Source organism: Carassius carassius, chromosome 38, assembly GCF_963082965.1.
Source record: "Carassius carassius chromosome 38, fCarCar2.1, whole genome shotgun sequence".
Classification (NCBI taxonomy): Eukaryota; Metazoa; Chordata; class Actinopteri; order Cypriniformes; family Cyprinidae; genus Carassius; species Carassius carassius.
Genome location: NC_081792.1, coordinates 17,815,486 through 17,836,411, shown reverse-complemented (window position 1 = coordinate 17,836,411; position 20,926 = coordinate 17,815,486). Strand labels below are relative to the sequence as shown.

General features: G+C 36.7%; 1 protein-coding gene across 1 annotated transcript in view; it reads left to right on the top strand.

Moving 5' to 3' along the window:
* The window catches only part of LOC132119451 (transcription factor EB-like), a 34,856-nt gene extending 20,520 nt beyond the window's left edge, over window positions 1–14,336 (top strand). Inside the window, exons 3-10 of the mRNA XM_059529421.1 lie at window positions 265–539; window positions 5,690–5,977; window positions 6,725–6,817; window positions 9,540–9,657; window positions 10,375–10,431; window positions 10,995–11,070; window positions 11,200–11,347; window positions 12,136–14,336. Of these exons, the coding sequence (XP_059385404.1) occupies window positions 330–539; window positions 5,690–5,977; window positions 6,725–6,817; window positions 9,540–9,657; window positions 10,375–10,431; window positions 10,995–11,070; window positions 11,200–11,347; window positions 12,136–12,678 (1,533 nt within the window). The 5' untranslated portion in view covers window positions 265–329 and the 3' untranslated portion in view covers window positions 12,679–14,336. The remainder of the gene's footprint in view (window positions 1–264; window positions 540–5,689; window positions 5,978–6,724; window positions 6,818–9,539; window positions 9,658–10,374; window positions 10,432–10,994; window positions 11,071–11,199; window positions 11,348–12,135) is intronic.
* Window positions 14,337–20,926: the final 6,590 nt, after the last annotated feature.

Below are 20,926 nucleotides of genomic sequence, written 5' to 3'. Positions count from 1 at the left end.
TAGCAGCCTTTACTCCAGTTTTCAGTGTCACATGATCCTTTAGTAATCACTCTAATATACTGATTTGGTGCTCAAGAAACATTTATTATTATCAATGTTTAAAAAAAAAAAAAAAAATCTAATTTTCCCCAAAAAAAAAAACATTTTTGTGGAAGCTACTTTTTCAGGATTCTTTGATTCTTTGAATAGAAAGTTTAAAAGAACCACATTCATCTGAAATCCATTTACTTCACATTCACTTCTTCAAATTTTTTTCCTTTGCAGACACCCCACCACTCTTCGGGCTGGACTGCACAGTGACAGCAGCCCGCCCCCCGCTTCCCCCAGCCATGTCGTCACGCATCGGCCTGCGCCTGCAGCTCATGCGGGACCAAATGCAGCAGGAGGAGCAGCGGGAGCGGGAGCGGGAGCGGCAGCAACAGGCAGCGTCCATGCATTACATGCAGCAACGCATGCCAGGCCCACCAGCGCCCTCGCCAGCCATCAGCGCACCAACACACTTCCAGGCACCCATGCAGGTGCCCGTTGACGTGTTAAAGGTAGGAATATCATTTACATGTATGCATTCAGCAGACATTTTTATCCAAAACAACTTAGAAAAGAGGAAGAAAAGCAATCCTTCAAATGGGCAACAATAATGCCAGGTCACGTGACCACATTAACCAGTATGATTCATCCATAGAAACCTGTCATGAGTGCAAGAGAACTCCACATAGTTCAATTAGTTCAAAACCATTTTTTGGTTTTCATAATAAGTATACGGTACGTTTTTGTGGAAATACTTTGCTAAGACTGATTATTATTGGGGCACCCCCTCTCACTTGAATCTTGCTAAATTCCCTCTAATCATTATGCAGTTCTGTGTTTCAGGGTAAGAATGATCTCCCACTTGAGAACCTAATCTTTCCTTCAATTGGGTAGTTTAGCACTTCGGCCACCCTAGTAGTCACAACAGCATGAATGAGTTCTAAGGAGTGCACGAAGACCAAATTAGGCAAGATTAGGGACTCTGGTAATCTCCTCTCGTGTTGCGCTGAAAGAGTAGTGGGCAAAGTCCAGAAGTCAGTGGGTCGTGCAGGACTGACCACGGCTTTAGTGTGCTGGATTACATTTCAACCAAGATCAAAAACAAAGTCAGGAATATTTGTAGAAGAATGCGGTGGAACGGCAGCCAGGTAAGAGGAAAAGGAAACAAAGTTGTGGCCGCTGTGACATAACTTTTTCAGAGATAACACACAGGAAGACATTCTTACAGGTGACATGATTCTGCCACTGTTTTTCTGGATTGTTATCAGTTAGTTTAAAGGAGCCACTCTGTGCTCAGTATACACATGTGGAATTTTGGGTTTGGTTGTGTGTGATGTTATGAAACTTTGTACTGCACCTACCTTTTTTAATTCTGATTTCAAAGCCTGACAAAAAGCCCCATAGTTTTTTGGAACTGTAAAGCTTGCGTTCCTTTTGAATAGACAGTAAAAGTCTCTGTTCTCAATCAAGTTACCTGCTCAACAACTTTGTGTGACTTGTGTAAAACTCTTTTTAACTACCTTTAATTAACTGAATCAATCAAACTGAACATCAAATTTAGGAAGAGTTTGTTTTAGAGAAAGAGACTTAATCATTTTGACTGGCATTTTGTACCGGTAATTGAAATTTCAACTTAATTGCATCAGTTCATAAAACAACAACAATAGTAATAATATTACTGATATTATTAATACTGATATAATTAATTATAATAAACTATAATGCATATTGTGTGAATAAACTGAAACTACTTGCACTCCCATTCAAAAGTCTGTGGTCAATAAGATGTTTTTGAAAGAAGTCTCACCAAGAATGCATTCATTTGATCAAAAATGTGTGAAACATTATTACAAATTTCTGTGATGGTATTCCGGTGATGGTATTCAGCTAAATTTGCAGCAGCCATTATTCCAGTTTTCAGTCGTGTCACATGATCCTTCAGAAATAATTCTAATATGCTAATTTGTTGCTCTAGAAACATTTCTTCTTATTATTAATGTCAAAAACAGTTGTGCTGCTTAATGTTTTTGTGGAAAGCATGATATATTTTCTTCAAAATTCTCTGATGATTAGGAAGTAAAAAAAAAAAAAAAACCTGCAGTCATCTAAAATAGAAACCTTGTGTATCATTATAAATGTATTTACAGTCACTTTTGATCAATTTAATACATACTTGCTGAATAAAAGTATAAATTAAAAATAATAATAATAATAATAATAATAAATTACTGACCCAAAATGTTTCAAGAGTAGTGTATTTAAATTCAGTTTAAATAAATTAAATGAAAAATCTGTTGGCCATATCGGTTACCATAACTCAAATATTAATATAATCTGTATCATAAAGTACTTCTGGTGGACTTTAAATGTCTTGCTTATCGGAGCCAAACGAATCCTGAATCCTGCATAGTCAAACTTCTGTTTTTCTCAGACCAAAGTAGTAATAAGGGTGATCATGAAACAAACCCAATTCCAAAAAAGTTGGAACACTGTACAAATTGTGAATAAAAACAGACTGCAATGTGGAAGTTTAAAGTTTCTATATTTTATTCAGAATACGACATAGATGACATAGCAAATGTTTAAACTGAGAAAATGTATCATTTTAAGGGAAAAATAAGTTGATGAAAGATAAATTTCATGGCATCACCATCTCAAAAAAGTTGGGACAAGGCCATGTTTACCACTGTGTGGCATCCCCTCTTCTTTTTATGACAGTCTGCAAACGTCTGGGGACTGAGGAGACAAGTTGCTCAAGATTAAGAATTGGAATGTTGTCCCATTCTTGTCTAATACAGGCTTCTAGTTGATCAACTGTCTTAGGTCTTCTTTGTGGCATCTTCCTCTTTATGATGCGCCAAATGGCAGCCATTATGTTGTAATTGATGCAGTATGTGGTCTGGCATTGTCATTTTGGAAAATGCAAGGTCTTCCCTGAAAGAGACGAAGTCTGGATGGGAGCATATGTATTTCTAGAACTTGGATATACCTTTCAGCATTGATGGTCCCTTTCCAGATGTGTAAGCTGCCCATGTCACATGCAACCCCATACCATCAGAGATGCAGGCTTCTGAACTGAGCGCTGATAACAACTTGGGCTCTCCTTGTACTCTTTAGTCCGGATGTCATGGTGCCCCAGTTTTCCAAAAAGAACTTCACATTTTGATTCGTCTGACCACAGAACAGTTTTCCACTTTGCCACACAGTCCATTTTAAATGAGCCTTGACCCAGAGAAAACGCCTGCGCTTCTGGATCATGTTTAGATATGGCTTCTTTTTTAACCTATAGAGTTTTAGCCGGCAACAGCCAATGGCACTGTGGATTGTGTTCACCGACAATGTTTTCTGGAAGTATTCCTGAGCCCATCTTGTGATTTCCATTATAGTAGCATTCCTGTATGTGATGCAGTGCTGTCTAAGGGCCCGAAGATCATGGGCATCCAGTGTGGTTTTCCGGCCTTGACCATTAACGCACAGAGATTGTTCCAGAGTCTCTGAATCTTTGTATGATATTATGCACTGTAGATGATGATAACTTCAAACTCTTAAATTGTTCTCTGAGAAAGTCCTTTCTGATATTGCTCCACTATTTTTCGCTGCAGCTTTGGGGGAATTGGTGATCCTCTGCCCATCTTCTGAGAGACACTGCCCCTCTGAGAGGCTTTTTTTATACCCAATCATGTTGCCAATTGACCTAATAAGTTGCAAATTGTTCCTTATATGTACATTTAACTATTCCGGCCTCTTATTGCTACCTGTCCCAACTTTTTTTGGAATGTGTATCTCATGAAAATCCAAAATGAGCCAATATTTGGCATGACATTTCAAAATGTCTCACTTTCAAAATTTGACATGTTATCTATATTCTATTGTGAATAAAATATAAGTTTATGAGATTTTTTTGTCACAATTTGTAAAGTGTCCCAACTTTTTTGGAATCAGGTTTGTATAAAAGCTGCACAGTTGTGTTTCCTGAGTGTAAGTGGCAATAACTTGTGCATGTTGCATGCACAAACATGTTGTTAATGTCCCCCTCCATGCAGCCAACCATGTGTCCTCTCAGGATTAAGCAACGGCAGCTCCTGTTTCACACAGTGCTGTATCATTTAGCTGGACATTTACTGCCACCATTCCTAGATTGAATAAAAGTATGTAATGAAAGCCCCATGTGAGATGAACTTGTTACCACAACTAACTCTCTGTAATTTCACCTCTGAGCATTTATAGCAACTGGCTCTACCCAAAATGTCTTTACATAGTGTTCATGGAGGGATTTAACACCAGGGAAATGTCCTCCCAGACAGTGTCCCCAGTTTACAGCTTGTGTGTGTGTGTGTATGTGTGTGTGTGTGTGTGTGTGTGTGTGTGTATATATATATATATATATATATATATTTTTTTTTTTTTTTTATCTTGAAGTGAAAGTGCATGTGAAAGTGATTTAATAATTTGGTATCTTAAGTGAAGGCTTTCATCCACTAATCCTGAGGCTTGTTTTCATTCAGGAATGTGGTATTATGGCTGATATTTTCAGTCATGCATAAGTGCACAGACAGTACGTTGTTTTATTAACACCTAAATGCAATTTTCTTTTTATCAGTGCACATCGAGTCACATCGAGTCAAATGTCGGTTTTGTGTCTTGAATATCTCGGTTAAAGACAGTCTGACTTTGAAGTGAAAGAATGAGGCCAGTCTGGTCAGACGTACAGTAACTTGTATCCATTCTGAACCTCCATCAGCAGGTGCCTGTGTGACTCGGTGAACCCCTTGAGGCTCTTTCTGGCCCCTGTGTGCCCAGTGCATGCTTAGATTTAAACACCACAGTTACATAACTGCCTATAACTGTGGCTCTGAAACACAAGTGGCAGATTTTAGCTTGATTTTGTTTGTAATGTGTAATGGTTACAGTAAATACACTGTACTTTCCACTGGAAGAAATCGTGAAATTTCATGAAACTTAATGGTGCCAGATTTCTTTCTTTCTTTCTTTCTTTATTTATTTATTTATTTATTTATTTATTTATTTATTTATTTATTTATATATATATATATATATATATATATATATATATATATATATATATATACACTTCTGTGTTTAATACTCAATGTGTGAGTTTAAGAATGCAAGTCATTGCATTTTTACAGTTTTTGTCAATATATTTCCACTACCATTGCAAAGTTTAGAGTCAGTATAATCTTTTTGGAAAAAAAGGGGCTGCATTTGCTTGAACAAAAATACAGTGGAATATTATTACAATTTACAAGAGCTCTATTTAATATATTTTAAAATGCTATTTATTTCTGTGAAATATGAATTTTCAACGGCCATTACGTCTTCAGTGTCACTCGATCCTTCAGAAATCATTCTAATATGCTAATGTGGTAAAAAAAAACATTTCTTACTAATATCGATGTTGAAAATAGTTGTGCTGCTTAAAATTACGGAAATAGAAAGTTCAAAAGAACAGCATTTTTTTTTTTTAAACAGAAATCTTTTGTAACATTGTAAAAGTCTTTACTGTCTTTACTTGCTGAATAAGAGTAATAATTTCCTTTAAAAAAATCATACTGACCCCAAACTTTTGGATTGCAGTGCTATCATATAATATTATATTATATTATATTATATTATATTATATTATATATCATGTTTACAGGTGCAGACCCATCTTGAGAACCCCACGGACTACCACATTCGACAGTCTATGCGGCAGCAAGTCAAGGAGTACCTGTCCACCACATACGCCACCAAGCAGGCTGTACATGCAGTCACAAGCTTGGTACAGCCCTCTCCACCCCCCATGCCCCAGGGTCAGACAGGAAGCGTTCCATCGACCATGCCCTCTCCATGCATGCGCACTGAGCAGCTCATGAACTCTGCTGGGAACAGCGCACCCAACAGTCCCATGGCCATGCTCAACATCGGCTCCAGCCATGAGAATGAGGTAGTTCAGGGTTTCTTCATTTTCATACGGTTGTGGTTGTAAGCATGTCCAGGCATGTTCGAAATAAATACTTTTCCTAAAACATGTCTTTACATTCATCATGATTCATTTTGCCGATGTTTCATTTACAGTTATTGTATCTGTTACAGTTTTATATTTAGCACCATAGTTCCTCTTTGAGTTAGAAACCTAAAGTTCAGTAAATGACAAATTCTTGCTCATCTCTCGTACACTGTGCCCTTTATGATTTTCTCAATTTCTCACCCCTGGTGGGTGTTATTTACCTGAGTGCACACAAAGGTCATGAAGTTAACCAACTTAACTCCATTTTCATTGGCGGTAAAGTGGCCAATTATGGCCATGGAGGTATAATAACAGATTAAAGAGTGACAGGGAACCCTAGGCAGGATGGCCCTTTGGAACGGTGAAGACTTTGGTCCTTCCTTCCTCCGCTCCCAATGCCACCAAATCCTATGGGATCCTAAGTGAATGTGTGCTTGTGGCATACTTACAACCTTTGTGAGCTAAACTACACAGGGATTACATGTATGTATATTAGAATGTTGAATTGAATACATCTTCCACTGGTCATTTCTAGAAATATTCTCTTTAGATATCAGCTTTAGCAGTGTTTTACTGAAGAATTTATAAAGAAAATGTTTCATGATCAAAGGAAAGTGTACATACTTGGTAGAATGCAAATGCAAAAGGTGACTAAATTTTAGTCATGTGTTTGTTTTTGACAAGATGGATGAGGTTATTGATGACATCATCAGCCTGCAGTCCTGTTATGATGACATCCAGACTTATATTGACCCTGTGGTCCAGATGCCAAACACCGTAAGTAACGGCTTCACTCAGTTCAGGCCTTTTAGTTGTTGACATTACCGCCTGTGACTAATAGAGATCGCTGAATCCCAGAAGGCAAGTAGAAAATTGAGTGAATAATTTCTGATGTACAGGCTGCATCTTATTGCCACTGAATAGGTCTATTTTTGAAACCCCCTCAACTTTGTATTTTAACAATGGAGGAATTATACTGGATCCATTTGTTGTGCTGCTTTTTATCAGGGTTATAGGGATGAAAAGCATCTTTGTCTGATTACAAAAAGTCATGTCTAATTATACATGTAGCAAAGCACTGTCTCAGTAAAATGATGCAACTGTTTTTCTCTCATGCAACCTCAAAACTACTTGTTTTCTGTTAAGACTCATCCAAAAGTTTGCCCTAATGAAATTTTTGTGCTTGATATATTGGATAACCAATATTAGGACCTTGCCAGCTTTCTCGGCATGTCTCGGGTAAAATGTTTTAAGTAAGTGTTTAATTGACTTAAAATTGTGGCCTGATTCAGTCAAGAAAAGACATTGGGAATCAGGAAAATGGGAGTACTGTGCTTTTATATTTAAAAGAACTGCCTGACATTAACAATTAAGCTGCTCTCAGTTAGAGTTCAACTTGTTTACAAGGCATTTTGTGAAGGTGGGGAGATTTGGGAGAGGGAGAGGGCTGGGGAGGCTGAAAGTCCAGATAGGGGAAAGTTCAGCGTTTAGTAGTTAAGAGAAAGTAGAATAGAGAAGGTCCTGGTGCAGCTCAGGTTAGTCTCTCCAGGGAGGTTGAGGGTGAAGGACAAGGGCATGCAGCTATGAGAGATTCAGAAGCCAATATGAAAGACACAAATAAAACGTATGCCATCGTGGAGGTTATCGATGGAGAAAAGATTCAGCTGGTAAGGCCATCTTTTCCCCATCACTCTCCTGCTTTCAGGCTGATATCGATGGTGTTGTTTAGTCTTGCAGCTATTCATTTCTCTGCATCTTGTTCCTAGAAACTAGAGGATCTCGAAATAAAGAGCACATGCCTTGGGCACTTTAAGGACACTGGCTTGTAGCATGTTGTGCTCATATATATGTAGAGAGCAACTGAATACAACCGTTTTATCGGTTAAAGGGACAGTTTAAACAAATTAAAATTCTGTCATCATTTACTCAAACAGTTCCAAACTGTCCACACAATGGAAGTCAGTGGGTTTCAAAGCTGTTTTGGACCCCGCTGATTTTTCATTCCGATGTACAGAAAAAAAGTATGTCTGTAGTCTACAAAATATGTGTGCTGCAGAAGAAAAATCATTAAATATGAAGAAAAAATATTGTATTGTCTTTTTAACAGTATTGTTTTTACATTACATTGAATGTATCTGATTGATTTTCTGATTGATTAGCGTTCTTGGGGATCTATTTTCCATTGTAATGATTGATCTTTGTTTCTAGACTCTCCGACTTGGTCTCGTACATATAGGGATCATCATGTCAGGAAGTTGTTTTTCTTCTGTCTACCAGAAACATATTTACCTGAATTAATCTTGTAGCCATTTTTCCCTACCAACTTTCCTGTGTGCAAAGGTATTCCTTGATAAATGACGTTATTATGCTTATCCACCGAACAATTAAATCCCTAATCCTGGTGCATTTGTAATACAGCCATTGAAAAAAAAAGCTAACAGCAAATAGTCTCAGATTTGGTGTATATGTATGAGCATCATCGACCAGTTTGCTTAATATTTAGTGTACAAACAATATTTTTCGGAATGACATTGGGGATTTTAAAGGTCAGAAGAGACATGGGTTGAAGAGGTGTGGTTTAGACTCCAAATGAGGCTGCATAGGCCACCTCTGACCCTTTGATCATGGTTTCTTTGATCAGTGATTAAAGCCTGAGATGGAAGCCTAGAGATAGAATTCCTAAAACCAACAGGGCGTCAAACGTTTTGCATTGTGCATACACATATTTTGAATTATTGCCATTGTTTGTCAGGAAGCTGCGTTCACAAGTTCATACCCTCTCTTTCCTCTTAGTTTATCACATTTGAAATGCTTAACGAGCCATTTCTGTTTTCTCCGGTTGTCACTATGGCCTGCTTCACTGAAGTATTGATCGTAAGAAAAACATAAGGTGTAAAATGATTACGGGCATGCATTTTATCAGAAGTAACGGCTTCATTTTGCGTAGCGGACTTCCCTCTCTGATTTTTTACTTTTGATTTCTGTTTGTTTGGCTTTGGCTTCACAGTAGCTTCTGTGATAAGGTATCTGAGCTGATTTATCTGTCACAGCTCATTAGGACCTCAGAGCTGGCTTGCTTACAATTATACTGAGACACTAAGATGGAATAAAAGATACAACTGCTATAAAACCATAAAGACCCAGATAAGAAAGAACGTAGTCAATCATTTCTCTCACATAGAAGCTATAGCCCAGTGAGATATTTGTTGGGTTTTATCTCCGATATCTCTAGCGTTTATGGATTTGCTCTAGAGATAAGATGAGTGTTTATTGGGGTTCTAGTTATTGTGATTATTTACCAGGGTTACGCTAAACACATCTTCATAAAATTATCATTTGCAAGACAAACTAGTTGTATCTTGTCCAGTAGAGAAAGCATAGAGTGCAGTAAGGATGTGCACTTGTTATTTAATGCTAAGAAAATGTCTTTGTAACTTTAAATACTGTTGTTGTCTTCCAACTCACCAAGACTCACCTATATCTCTTTTGTGCACTATAGCTTCCACTGTCCAGCAGCCATTTGGATGTGTACACGGGGCCAGGAATGTCTGGATCAGCTATTGCCATGACCAGCAATTCCTGCCCTGCCAACCTGGCCATCAAGAGAGAGCTGTCAGGTAGAGCAATCTCTAGAGTCATACAAAACAGAGTATTGCTGCAGACACAAACACTCCAGCTATGCCATGCACTAGCATATTTAAGAGTTAAAACCAAAAATTGACAATTTGATAAATACATTTTTATTTAATAAATTAATAAATATTTACATTTTTAGTTTTTGCTTAGAAATACTTGTGTAGGAATTCTATCAATTTATCTTTATCGTGTCTTTATCAGTGTATATGACACGGAAAACACATTTAGTCAAAAGTATTTAATTGTTTACTTGGTACTATGTACCCGTTAAGAGTGTTTGTACTGTACGTGATATGAATGGCATGAACTGTGGGAAGCAAACAAGACATCATTGTCACAAGGCAAATTGCTGAAAAATTTAGTTCATACTCAAACTTTCCGGTGTTGTTTTTATGTTTTTTTTTTATCTTGAGAAATTTTTAGGCAAAGTTTTTTTGACCCATCTTATAATGTGTTAACATTATAACCTAAAGTAAGCCACAGATAAATAAACAGACAGTTGAGCAGAGCCTATAACGACACTGCTTTACAACTGTAAGACACGAGAGAAATGTTATTACATAACCCTGCTGGATAAAATTTAAGTCAAGTTTCACCATTGCAAGGAAATTTCACTGATCACCACTATTACATAGTCTCATAAATCCAGTTGCATGTATAGCAAAACATGCTGATCGACAGTATTGTCTTTTGACAAGATGCAGAAGCTCGTGCAATGGCTAAAGAGAGGCAGAAGAAAGACAACCACAACCTGAGTAAGTATGCGCTTTACCCTCTTACTTCTTTCAGTTTACAACCACTCACAGTTTAAAGTGCACTTGCTCCACTAGTGCCCTACCATTGACATCTCCTGTCACCACCACCTCCGGGCAAATTCAGCTGACAGCGCACTACACTTTGGTCTATCGTTAACTCAGACAGATCCTGCTGCCGTGGCACTAAAATGTAATTGCTGGTGACACTTCACAAGTATTGAAGTTGTACAATAAGACAGTAATGCTGCAAAGCTTTGCTAAGCTTGGCCTGTTCCCAAATGCTTTGGTTTAAGGTGGTATATAGTGCCATATCTTGAGAATTACAAACAAATTAACACGCAGAGACATTATTGCACTGAACCGGTTGCCTCATTTCCCATCATTAACATAGAGAGTCAGAAAACAAATAAAAAACATGATGGTCAAGGTCAAGCAAAAAGGAAGAATCATGCTAGAGAATTGAAAGTCTGTATGTGAAAGAATGTTGTTGATTCCTCATTCTCTCCTAATACTACTAATCTTTAATATAACCATAGTAACAATTATTATAATTTTTTCTTCAGTTGAAAGGAGGAGAAGGTTTAACATCAATGATCGAATTAAGGAGCTGGGCACCATGATCCCCAAAACCAATGATCTGTAAGTTTTTGTTCATTTAAACACAAACAATTATAATAGAATTCTGGGCAGATTGTAGGACAGTTCTTCAAACTGCTTGAAGACATTCGCTTATAAACACTTGACACATGTGGAACCTCTTGTGTTCAGGGATGTACGCTGGAATAAAGGCACTATTCTGAGGGCCTCTGTGGAGTATATTAAACGCATGCAGAAGGACATCCAGAGAACCAGGGAGGTGGAGAACAACTTCAGGAGGATTGAGATGGCCAACAAACAGCTGTGGCTCCGCATTCAGGCAAGCATTCATGCAGCACTTCAAAATAAAACCTAAAGCTTAAAGCATCCGCTGAGAGTAATAGTCTTTTACAACATGGAACACAATTGACTTAGCAACAAGATGAACATTTAACATGTCTTTAGTGTAAAGTTGTTTCTCATCCAGGTCTTTGAGTCATTTATCAGTTCCTTTTTATTTACTTTTTTTTTTTTTTAGAAACGTTTCTTTAGCATTATTAGGGATGCACAATATTAATATGCCAATATTGTTAAGCCATTCATTACTTTTACTGTTATGACCAATGAAAATAAAACACTAAAAATTAAAATCAATTATTTTAAACAATACATATGAATTTAGGCATCATAAAATTATAATGTCGAGTATGAAAAAATGTGTATTTATTTTTAGATTTGCTAAAGAGTACATTTAACGGTGTTATTAAATTATTAGTGGTTTGCAAGATGAACTTGAAAAGATGAAAATACCATGACAAGATAAATATAAAATATATAACAGGGTTAAAATAGTTAATACAAACTAAAACCATAAAAAGCATCTTTGTTACCTAAACTAATAGCTAGATGCATTTAGTTTAACCTAAAATACTAAAATAACTAAAATGGAAATTTATATAAACTCTTATAATAGTATAGAATAATATCAATTATTATTATTCATATATATATATATATATATATATATATATTTTTTTTTTATAAATACATAAAAATGAGAACTGATAATTTGAGGGATGGTAAACTGATCAAGTTCTTATTGTGCATCTTATTGTGCTCATTCTTCAGGAGCTTGAGAGGCAGGCCCAGATGCATGGCCTCCCAAGCACCTCTCCATCCGGTCTTAGCAACACTGAGGTTCTAAACTCCTTCGTCAAGCAGGAGAACAGTCCTGAGGAGAACCACCTCACACATCTGCCCCATCTCCCTCCTCACTACCCCCATCATCAGCAGCACCAGGGTCAGCCGCAGCCCCACACTCAGCTCCACCAGCACCAGAACCAGCACCAGAACCAGCACCTTCACTCCCAGCCCCCGCTGCAGTACCCGGCCGTGGGCAGCTCCCAGCACTTTGACTATGCCCAGTCGCTGGACTTATGCGACAGTGGCATCCCAGGATATCAGGATGGCTTTGGGGGCATTGGGGATCTCGGCTTGTTGGGCGGAAGTGTCGCGACAATGGGAAAGAAGAGCGAACTGGGCTTCTTGCTGATGGAAGAGGCCCTGTCACCGTTAGGAGAAGACCCACTGCTGTCCACCATATCCCCCGAGGCTTCTGTGGACAGCAGCCGCCGTAGCAGCTTTAGCATAGAGGACTCAGACATACTGTGACCTGGACTAAGTATTGCTGCACATTGTGCATATGATGTGACATACACACACACATAGAGATGTTGCATTTAGTCTGGCACACTGTTAACAGGGAAAGGTACAATACTGATGCACCCAGCCACCCTGGGATAATGTGTTTAGCTACTTTTTTATCTTTTAAGTCTGACATGCAAGAAACAAGAAACATGGTTTTAGTGAAGTCGTGCTACAATTTTTGTACCACAACTGTCACAGAAATGAAAATAGGCGTATATTCATAAATGCAATATAGACTAACTGATCAAACAGAACTGAGACGCTTGAATTCTATCACTGAGAATTGACCCATATTGAATATTCTGTACAAAAAGATCTCCTCAGAAACACACAGGTTGCCATAAAGGGATAGCTCACCCAAAAATGAAACTCAATTGTCACTCTCTATATGAATTTTTTTAACACAAAATATAATATTTGGAAGAATGTTGGTAACCAAAGGTAGCCATTGACTTCCATAGTATGGAAAAAATACTATTGAAGTCAATGGCTACCAGCAACTCATTGGTTACCAACATTCTTCTTTTGTTTAGAATAACATGTAAATTATGTCATTTTCATTTTTGGCTGTGAAAAATGAACTTTTATACTCCGAACCACTTTTACAGTCCAAACCACACTCTCACATTCTCAATTTGTAGAATTATATTTTTTCTACTTTAAAATATATCAGCCATTTCCCACATGTGAGACTGTCACACACACTTAATGTCTTCTAAATCCAGACAGAAGTGATTATTGTAGGATTAGTTTTTTTATTTTTCACTTGAAATATAACGCTACATCTGAGCTTTTAAACATGAGGCCTGCTGTATCAGAGCAATATGAAAAGGCAGCTTATCTTTAAAAGTAGGAATGAAAGGGTTCCCACAGCCATGGAAAACCCGGAAATATCAAGAAATTGTGTTTTCTTAATTTAGATTAAAACATTTATACAATCTTAGAGAAAAGTAATGTGACTTTTAGTCAGTTGTGAGTGAATCATTCCTTTGATTCGTTTCTTTTAAATGAAACTGATTCACTAAACAGTCTGAATGATTAATCAGTGAATCTGTCTGAATTTGAGTGATTTCTAAAAGTCTTTATCCATTAATCACACTGAAAACGGTCAAAGAGTATAGGAGCATGTCTTCTCATTGATCAGTCCAGGTCTTACTCAGGTGTGACTCTCCACCACCATGAAGGAAGCTGCCATATCGCCTTTTAGCATTAGTTTTACACATGGTTTTTATGTAGCTGCTGTTGTTGAAGAATCGTTGATGCCAGGAATCTGTTCGTATAACAGGCCAGACCAGGTGCAAGTGTGACAGACAGTACATTTAGTGGAAGGTGCAGCAGACTGCACTATAAATTAACTTTGTTAGAGGCCACACACTCCAACTAAGGTGCCTTAAAGCCAAGGCCAGATTCTTCAAGAATCACACGCTCAAACGCTCCTGTTGGCACTCCGTAATATCAAGCTGACAGCTGTGAGCCCCGTTTGCCAAAGTGAAGTTCATACAGTTCAAGGTGCCTTTCAGGAAACCTGGATCAACATGAAATTTGATCCAGCTTTTGAGCTGTCCCGTGAAGGAGGCTGAATATGTAGAAAAGATACATGTATTATTATAGGTTTTGTATTTTTTTTCTTTTCAGAGCACTAAAAAAAAAAAAAAAAAAAAAAAAAAAAAACCAATTGTAATTTTATTGATATCATGAAGATTTTATGAAGTGAGTTTAATTTCAAATGTTTTATGCCACTTTTCGGTTTCATTTTTATTTTTTTCCTAAAAACTATTTTTACTATATCACTGCCAAGCCATTAAAATACACACACACACATATATATCTGCCATTCTATTATACAAATGGCAAGTGCAGAGCCATATTACATTTTTCTTATGATTTTATTTTTTTTTTGTACAGAATCGTTTAAACTCATTAGGCTTTATGATATTAAAAGAACATATGTAATGTTTTTATATTGATTTTATTCCTTTTTTAAGAAAAAGACATTTAAGGAAAAGTGCTACTGTTGAGTACCGATTCATTGTTATCATTCAGTTTTAATTAAACGTTGAGAATGTAAATTTTACGTATTGTACAGTTAAATCAAGTTGGCTTGTAAACGATGTTGAACATGAGCTTTAATAGAACTTTATGATGCACTATTTCCTAACCACCTCTCCCTGTTTTACTGCTTTGTTTTAAAGGTATGGTTAAACCTCATGAATTAGTTTTTAAAATACAGGAGAAGCACCACGGGTGTATTTTATGCATTATTGTTATCGCAGGTGTATGACTGACTGCCTGGATGTTGCACAGAATTCAGCCAAGTTAAAACCATCCATCAACTATAGTTAAGACTTGGATACTCTATGCAAATCTTTGACTTGGTTAGCTAGAATAAGCGCAGTGTAGCAAAATAAGCAAAGGCATTTTAGATTTAGCATTATGGGAAGGGGCTTCTAATTTTGCTTGTGTGACATTTGTTTTGTTTTCAGCCATGCACCAGGAATGAGAAGATTTGACATTTAAGAATGAAGATAAATCACATTAAGTAAAGAGTATGCTTTGGTAAAATATCTTGATAAATTAAAAAGAAAAAACACTGGCATTTCATTTTACAGTGCGCTGAAAGACAAAACAAGAAAACCCTCTGAAGGCCTTGAGAATGTTTCAGTACTGTGGATGTGTCATGTTTATGGGATTTGGTCTTTCATAAGTCTCTGGAAGTAAATGACACCTCACATTAAATGTATTTAAGTGGACCGTATTTTGTCTGGCTTGTGTGTTTTGTGCACTTATAAGGGGTTTTAAAGACAGGATGTGAATGTTTCCCTAGAGTGCCATGAGAGGGAGCTCTACACCAGCATACTGAATTAAAACACAGGGAAATTACTTTTACCATGTTAGGACCGGAATTCTAGTTCAATGCTGAATGAACTTGGAGCAGAATGGATTGTGTACTGTATACTAAATAAAATAGTATGTTAAAAAGAAAGCATTATTATAAAACAAATCAAATTATGTGGTGTCACATGTTCTCATTACTTTGCACATTGATACATTATCACATGATCTAATCACATAGCATGTTTAATTAACTTAGTAAATGGTCAATTTATGTAAACTGTTATGAATAAAGTATTTTTTTTTTTTTACTTTTAAATATACAGATTATTTCCTATTCAATTTTATTTTGTAACTTTTGGCAGTTTAATCAAATGATTTAAGAAAGAGATGTTCCATTATTGACTTCTTGCTGTAGCCTATAGGCCTACTGATTTAGCAAATGAGTAGATAAGTGTTATTTTTAATTTAACAATGTAGTTTAGTTAACATTAACACTGCTAGGCATTCAGATTGTTATTAGCTTACACTAGTATACATTTGTTTTTGTTTTTAATATAAAGCATCTATATATGGTAATTAAAAGATCTCTGCTAAGAGGAAGAAATAAAAATATACTCTAGGAATCACTTGAGGTTTTACCAAAAATTAACTATCAGGGTAAAATATTGAGGAATTTATTTTTCAGCTGACCTCTTCGTTTTGTGGTTTAATATTGCCCACCCACTTCCTCATGTTATATGATTTATTATATCAACAGCAACTTGATGTCTTAAGCAACATACTTTGACACAAATTATACTTTTTTTATGGATATAAAATGATTTTAATGATAGCATGGACTCATTACTTAATTCAAGTATCAATCTTGACCAATCTGCCATAACCGCATGATTCAAGAGATTCTCTTCAGTGAGAAGTAGGACTAAAAAAAAAAAAAAGTCTCACACACACAATAAATAATCATGCTTTATCCTCTAGGGGGCACCAGAGAACCGTGAAACTCCATCAGTCCAACCTCATTTCCTGTAACAATTACAGAAATGCAATTAACCCATTTTTAAATACCATTTTATTAGGGCAGTTTATCCCAGATAAAGAGAGGCTTAAAATAGTACGAGGTGAGGAATAATTAGCTTGCAGACATCTTGCCAAATCACGCATAGGAAACTCTCTGGCCAAGAACGGTGTTGCTTCATTAAAACGAGTGAACTGTAAACAGAAGAACTGGAGAATGAATCTGCTCTTAATGCATGGCGTCAATTAAACTGACCTCTTGATATTTAATCTAAAAGAAAACAAACAAGAATTTAACACCCATCAGATAAACATGACTCAGAGCTTCTGAGAAAACGATCACATCCAATTATTCACTATACAGCGGTGCAGGCCTTGATCTAGACGGAAATTAACATGCTAACTGAATACAAATACACAGTGTATTTACATTCTAAATGACTTGTCTAAAGCATTCATAGTTTATTATTATTCATTTGTATTCTTTATTATGTATTACATTTTAAAATTGTTAAATATTGTATTCAATATTACCAAATAGTTTTTCTTTTAAAAAATGATCTTTTAATTACATTGAAGGTGGAGAAGTTTTGTAAAATATTGAAGATCATATTCAGCGGTGTATCCCCGTAAAAACCTCAAATAAAAATGAAAAAAAGTAATAAAAAAACAAAACAAAAAAAAAAGTACATTTGGAATAGTTTTATATATATTTACACACACAGTGAGTATGGAAAGTATTCAGACCCCCTTACATTTTTCAATCTGTTATATTGCAGCCATTTTCTAAAATAATTTAAGTTCTTTTTTTTTTTTCCTCCGTGTACACACAGCAACCCATATTGACAGAAAAACACAAAATTTTTGACATTTTTGCACATTTATTAAAAAAGAAAAACTGAAATATCACATGGTCCTAAGTATTCAGACCCTTTGCTAAGTATTTAGTAGAAGCACCTTTTTGATCGAATACAGCCATGAGTCTTTTTGGGAAAAATGAAACAAGTTTTTCATTTTAGCGGTGTGCTTAGGGTCATTTTCTTGTTGGAAGGTGAACCTTCGGCCCAGTCTGAGGTCTTGATTACTCTGAAGAAGGTTTTCCTCCACACATACCGCTTAGAATTAAAGCCAAAAAAGTGAAGCTGAGTTTTTTTTGCAACCGTGGCCAGATCTGTGCCTTGCCACAATTCTGTCTCTGAGGTCTTCAGGCTGTTCCTTTGACCTCATGATTCTCATTTGCTCTGACATGCACTGTGAGCTGTAAGGTCTTATATAGACAGGTGTGTGGCTTTCCTAATCAAGTCCAATCAGTATAATCAAACACAGCTGGACTCAAATGAAGGTGTAAAACCTTCTCTAGGATGATAAAAAGGAAATGGACTGCACCGGAGTTAAATATGAGTGTGACAGCAAAGGGTCTGAATACTTAGGACCATGTGATATTTGCACAAATATCAACAATTCTGTGTTTTTCTGTCAATATGGGGTGCTATGTGTACATTAATGAGGAAAAAAAATGAACTTACATGATTTTAGCAAATGACTGCAATATAACAAAGAGTGAAAAATGTAAGGGGGTCTGAATACTTTCGTACCCACAGTATATATATATATATATATATATATATATATTAGGGGTGTAACGGTACGTGTGTTCGTACCGGACCGTTTCGGTATAGGGCTTTCGGTACGGTGCACGTGTGTACCGAATGACCGAATGCAATATTTTGTGCGAGGAACATAGGTACATTTTCGTGTTTCCAAACGAACATATTAAGTGGCGGAAGTCTCCGCGTTCAGCGAAAATCCCACCCTGCAGCTGATTCTAAGGCCGGTGACACACTGGCTGCGTGGCGTGAGCGTGGCGTTTCTGCTGCGTGTCAGTTGCGTGACGGCTGCCTCGCATTTTCTGTGTCTCTACACACCAAAATCGTGCCTGACGCGGCGATGGCGCACTGCTGCTACTGTAGGTGACATAGAGGGAGGCCGCCGACAGACCAGGATCTTGTCTTCACGACAACAATATCTATACTTCATGTTGAGCATAAATATAAAGCCTAATGATAAAGGACACCGTCAACAGTATTGACGGCAAAATAGACTCTGTTTGACAGGTGCAATATGCCAGTGTGTCACCGGCCTTAGGTTTTCAAAAGGCATCACGCGAGTGTGAACATCACCACAACTAGGAAAAAAACGATTGTAATTCAAACGCAGCTCCCGTCGGCATTTAAACAGACCTTTGCTCTTAATTCCGCAATAACAAAATCTGAGCAGGTCTAAAAACTGAAACTGTTGATGCTGCAACTTTACACTTTGGAAAAGTTATATATATTTTTTAAATATGAGCAGGCCTACAAGCTGGGATTGGTAATGCTGCACTGTAATCATAGTTATTTATTTATATTTTTCATTATATTTTATTATTTGATATTGGTTTGAGACTGACAGTATTTTATTTAGTGGAGAACTTTGCAGCAGTATTTTATTTCTTATTCTTTTTTAATTTTATATATATTTTATTAAAAAGTATTTTAAAAAAAGTGTAAACAAATTGTTAAAAAAAGTTTATAGTAATGAAAAACCCGCAGTTTAATGTTTCCATTTCTTTCCCTTACTGTAGCGAAAATGAATGTGACTTTAAAACCGAGGTACGTACCGAGCCGTGATTTTTGCGTACCGTTACACCCCTAATTACAGAACTGAGATGTCCTACAAGATGGCTGAGCTCGATCAGTTTCCGGGTCATGGAGGACGGAGGAACGAGGAAACGAGGAAACGAGGAGGGATATTGAGAAGCACCAATGGTGTCAAGACGCATCATCACCAGAGGTGGGTAGTAACGAGTTACATTTACTTCGTTACATTTACTTGAGTAATTTTTTGGGGTAACTAATACTTTTCGGAGTATATTTAAAGATGGGTACTTTATACTCTTACTTGAGTAAATTTTTGGGGGAAAATCTGTACTTTTACTTCGTTACTGTGGGCGACGCTCCCCTCGTTACTTTATCTTAATGCAATAAATGTTATAAATGCTTCAGTTTATTCCAAACGCGCCGTCTACTTTTCTCTGGGCAATGAGCGAAGCCCATTCGGGAATGATTCATTCTTTTGAGTCAATTCTGTTCAAAGGCTTGATCAAACCAATTGGCTAACGAGTGAATTGGTTCATGAATCAGTTTGAATGAGTCGTTCAGTTCCCTGCCGCACGCGCTGAGCGTCTGAAGTGGTTCACTCGGAGTTGTAACGTTTAAGAACAGAAAGAGCGTTGAAAACGTGGCTGGAACTGCACTGAATTGAAATCTGCAAAGGTTATTATTTGCTAGCCATGGAGATCCTTATTAGATGAACACCGTGTGTGCTGTCTACTGTTTAACAGGTAATAACTTGGGCTACATTCGATTACAGTACACGACACCACTGTGACATTAGTTTGTTGTACGTGTGTGGCTTAAGAGGGGGGTCAAGTTGAATGCAGCTTCCAAAAGACAAAAAATAGCCGATTAAGATTTTATTAATTTTAATACAATCACACCTGTGCGAGTAGGCTACGTTCAGCAAGTCATAACATCAGCTGCTAAATTGAGATCTGTGATTGCTTGCTGGCGCTGAGCCAGAGATAAATGTGTTTTTACAGCACTGCACATTATAACCAATCACAAATGATTTTGAGCTTATTAAAGCATTGGCCAATCAGAGGCGTTCAGATGAGTCATCGCTGAAATCTCGGTGCTTCCTTCACTCGCTCACTGACTGAATACCTCTTTCTGGCAAATTCTCTCGTCAGAAACAACAAAGTGCAGATGTGTGTACGAATCTTTAATTAAGATATTGATTTCACAGTGTTAACAGTTTCAGTGATTTTAATGGGAGTTTCTGAGAGTGATTGAAATCTAGACTGTCAGTGAAAATGATCTTTAATAATGTAAATGTTATTTGCTCTCTTTCTGAACAATGAAATATTAGTAGCAATATTTATATCACATTAACTTTCAATGTTAAATTCACATTTAATATAAAGTCAGTCGTATTAAAAATATGTTATGGCATGACACCTATATCTGTTACTTAAGTAAACAGACAGGGTTTTATAATAAATTACATAAATTGGAGTAAAGGCTGATGAAATATATACATTTATACACACACACATACATTACATACATTTTATCTATATATCTAAATAAAAATAGGCTCAGTATATATGACCCAAAGTAACTAGTAACTAACTACTTGAGTAGATTTTTTATCCGATACTCTTTTACTCTTACTCAAGTAACTATTCAAGACTAGTACTTTTACTTTTAAAAGTAAATATTTCTAGAAGTACTTTTACTTTTACTTGAGTACAGCTTTTGGG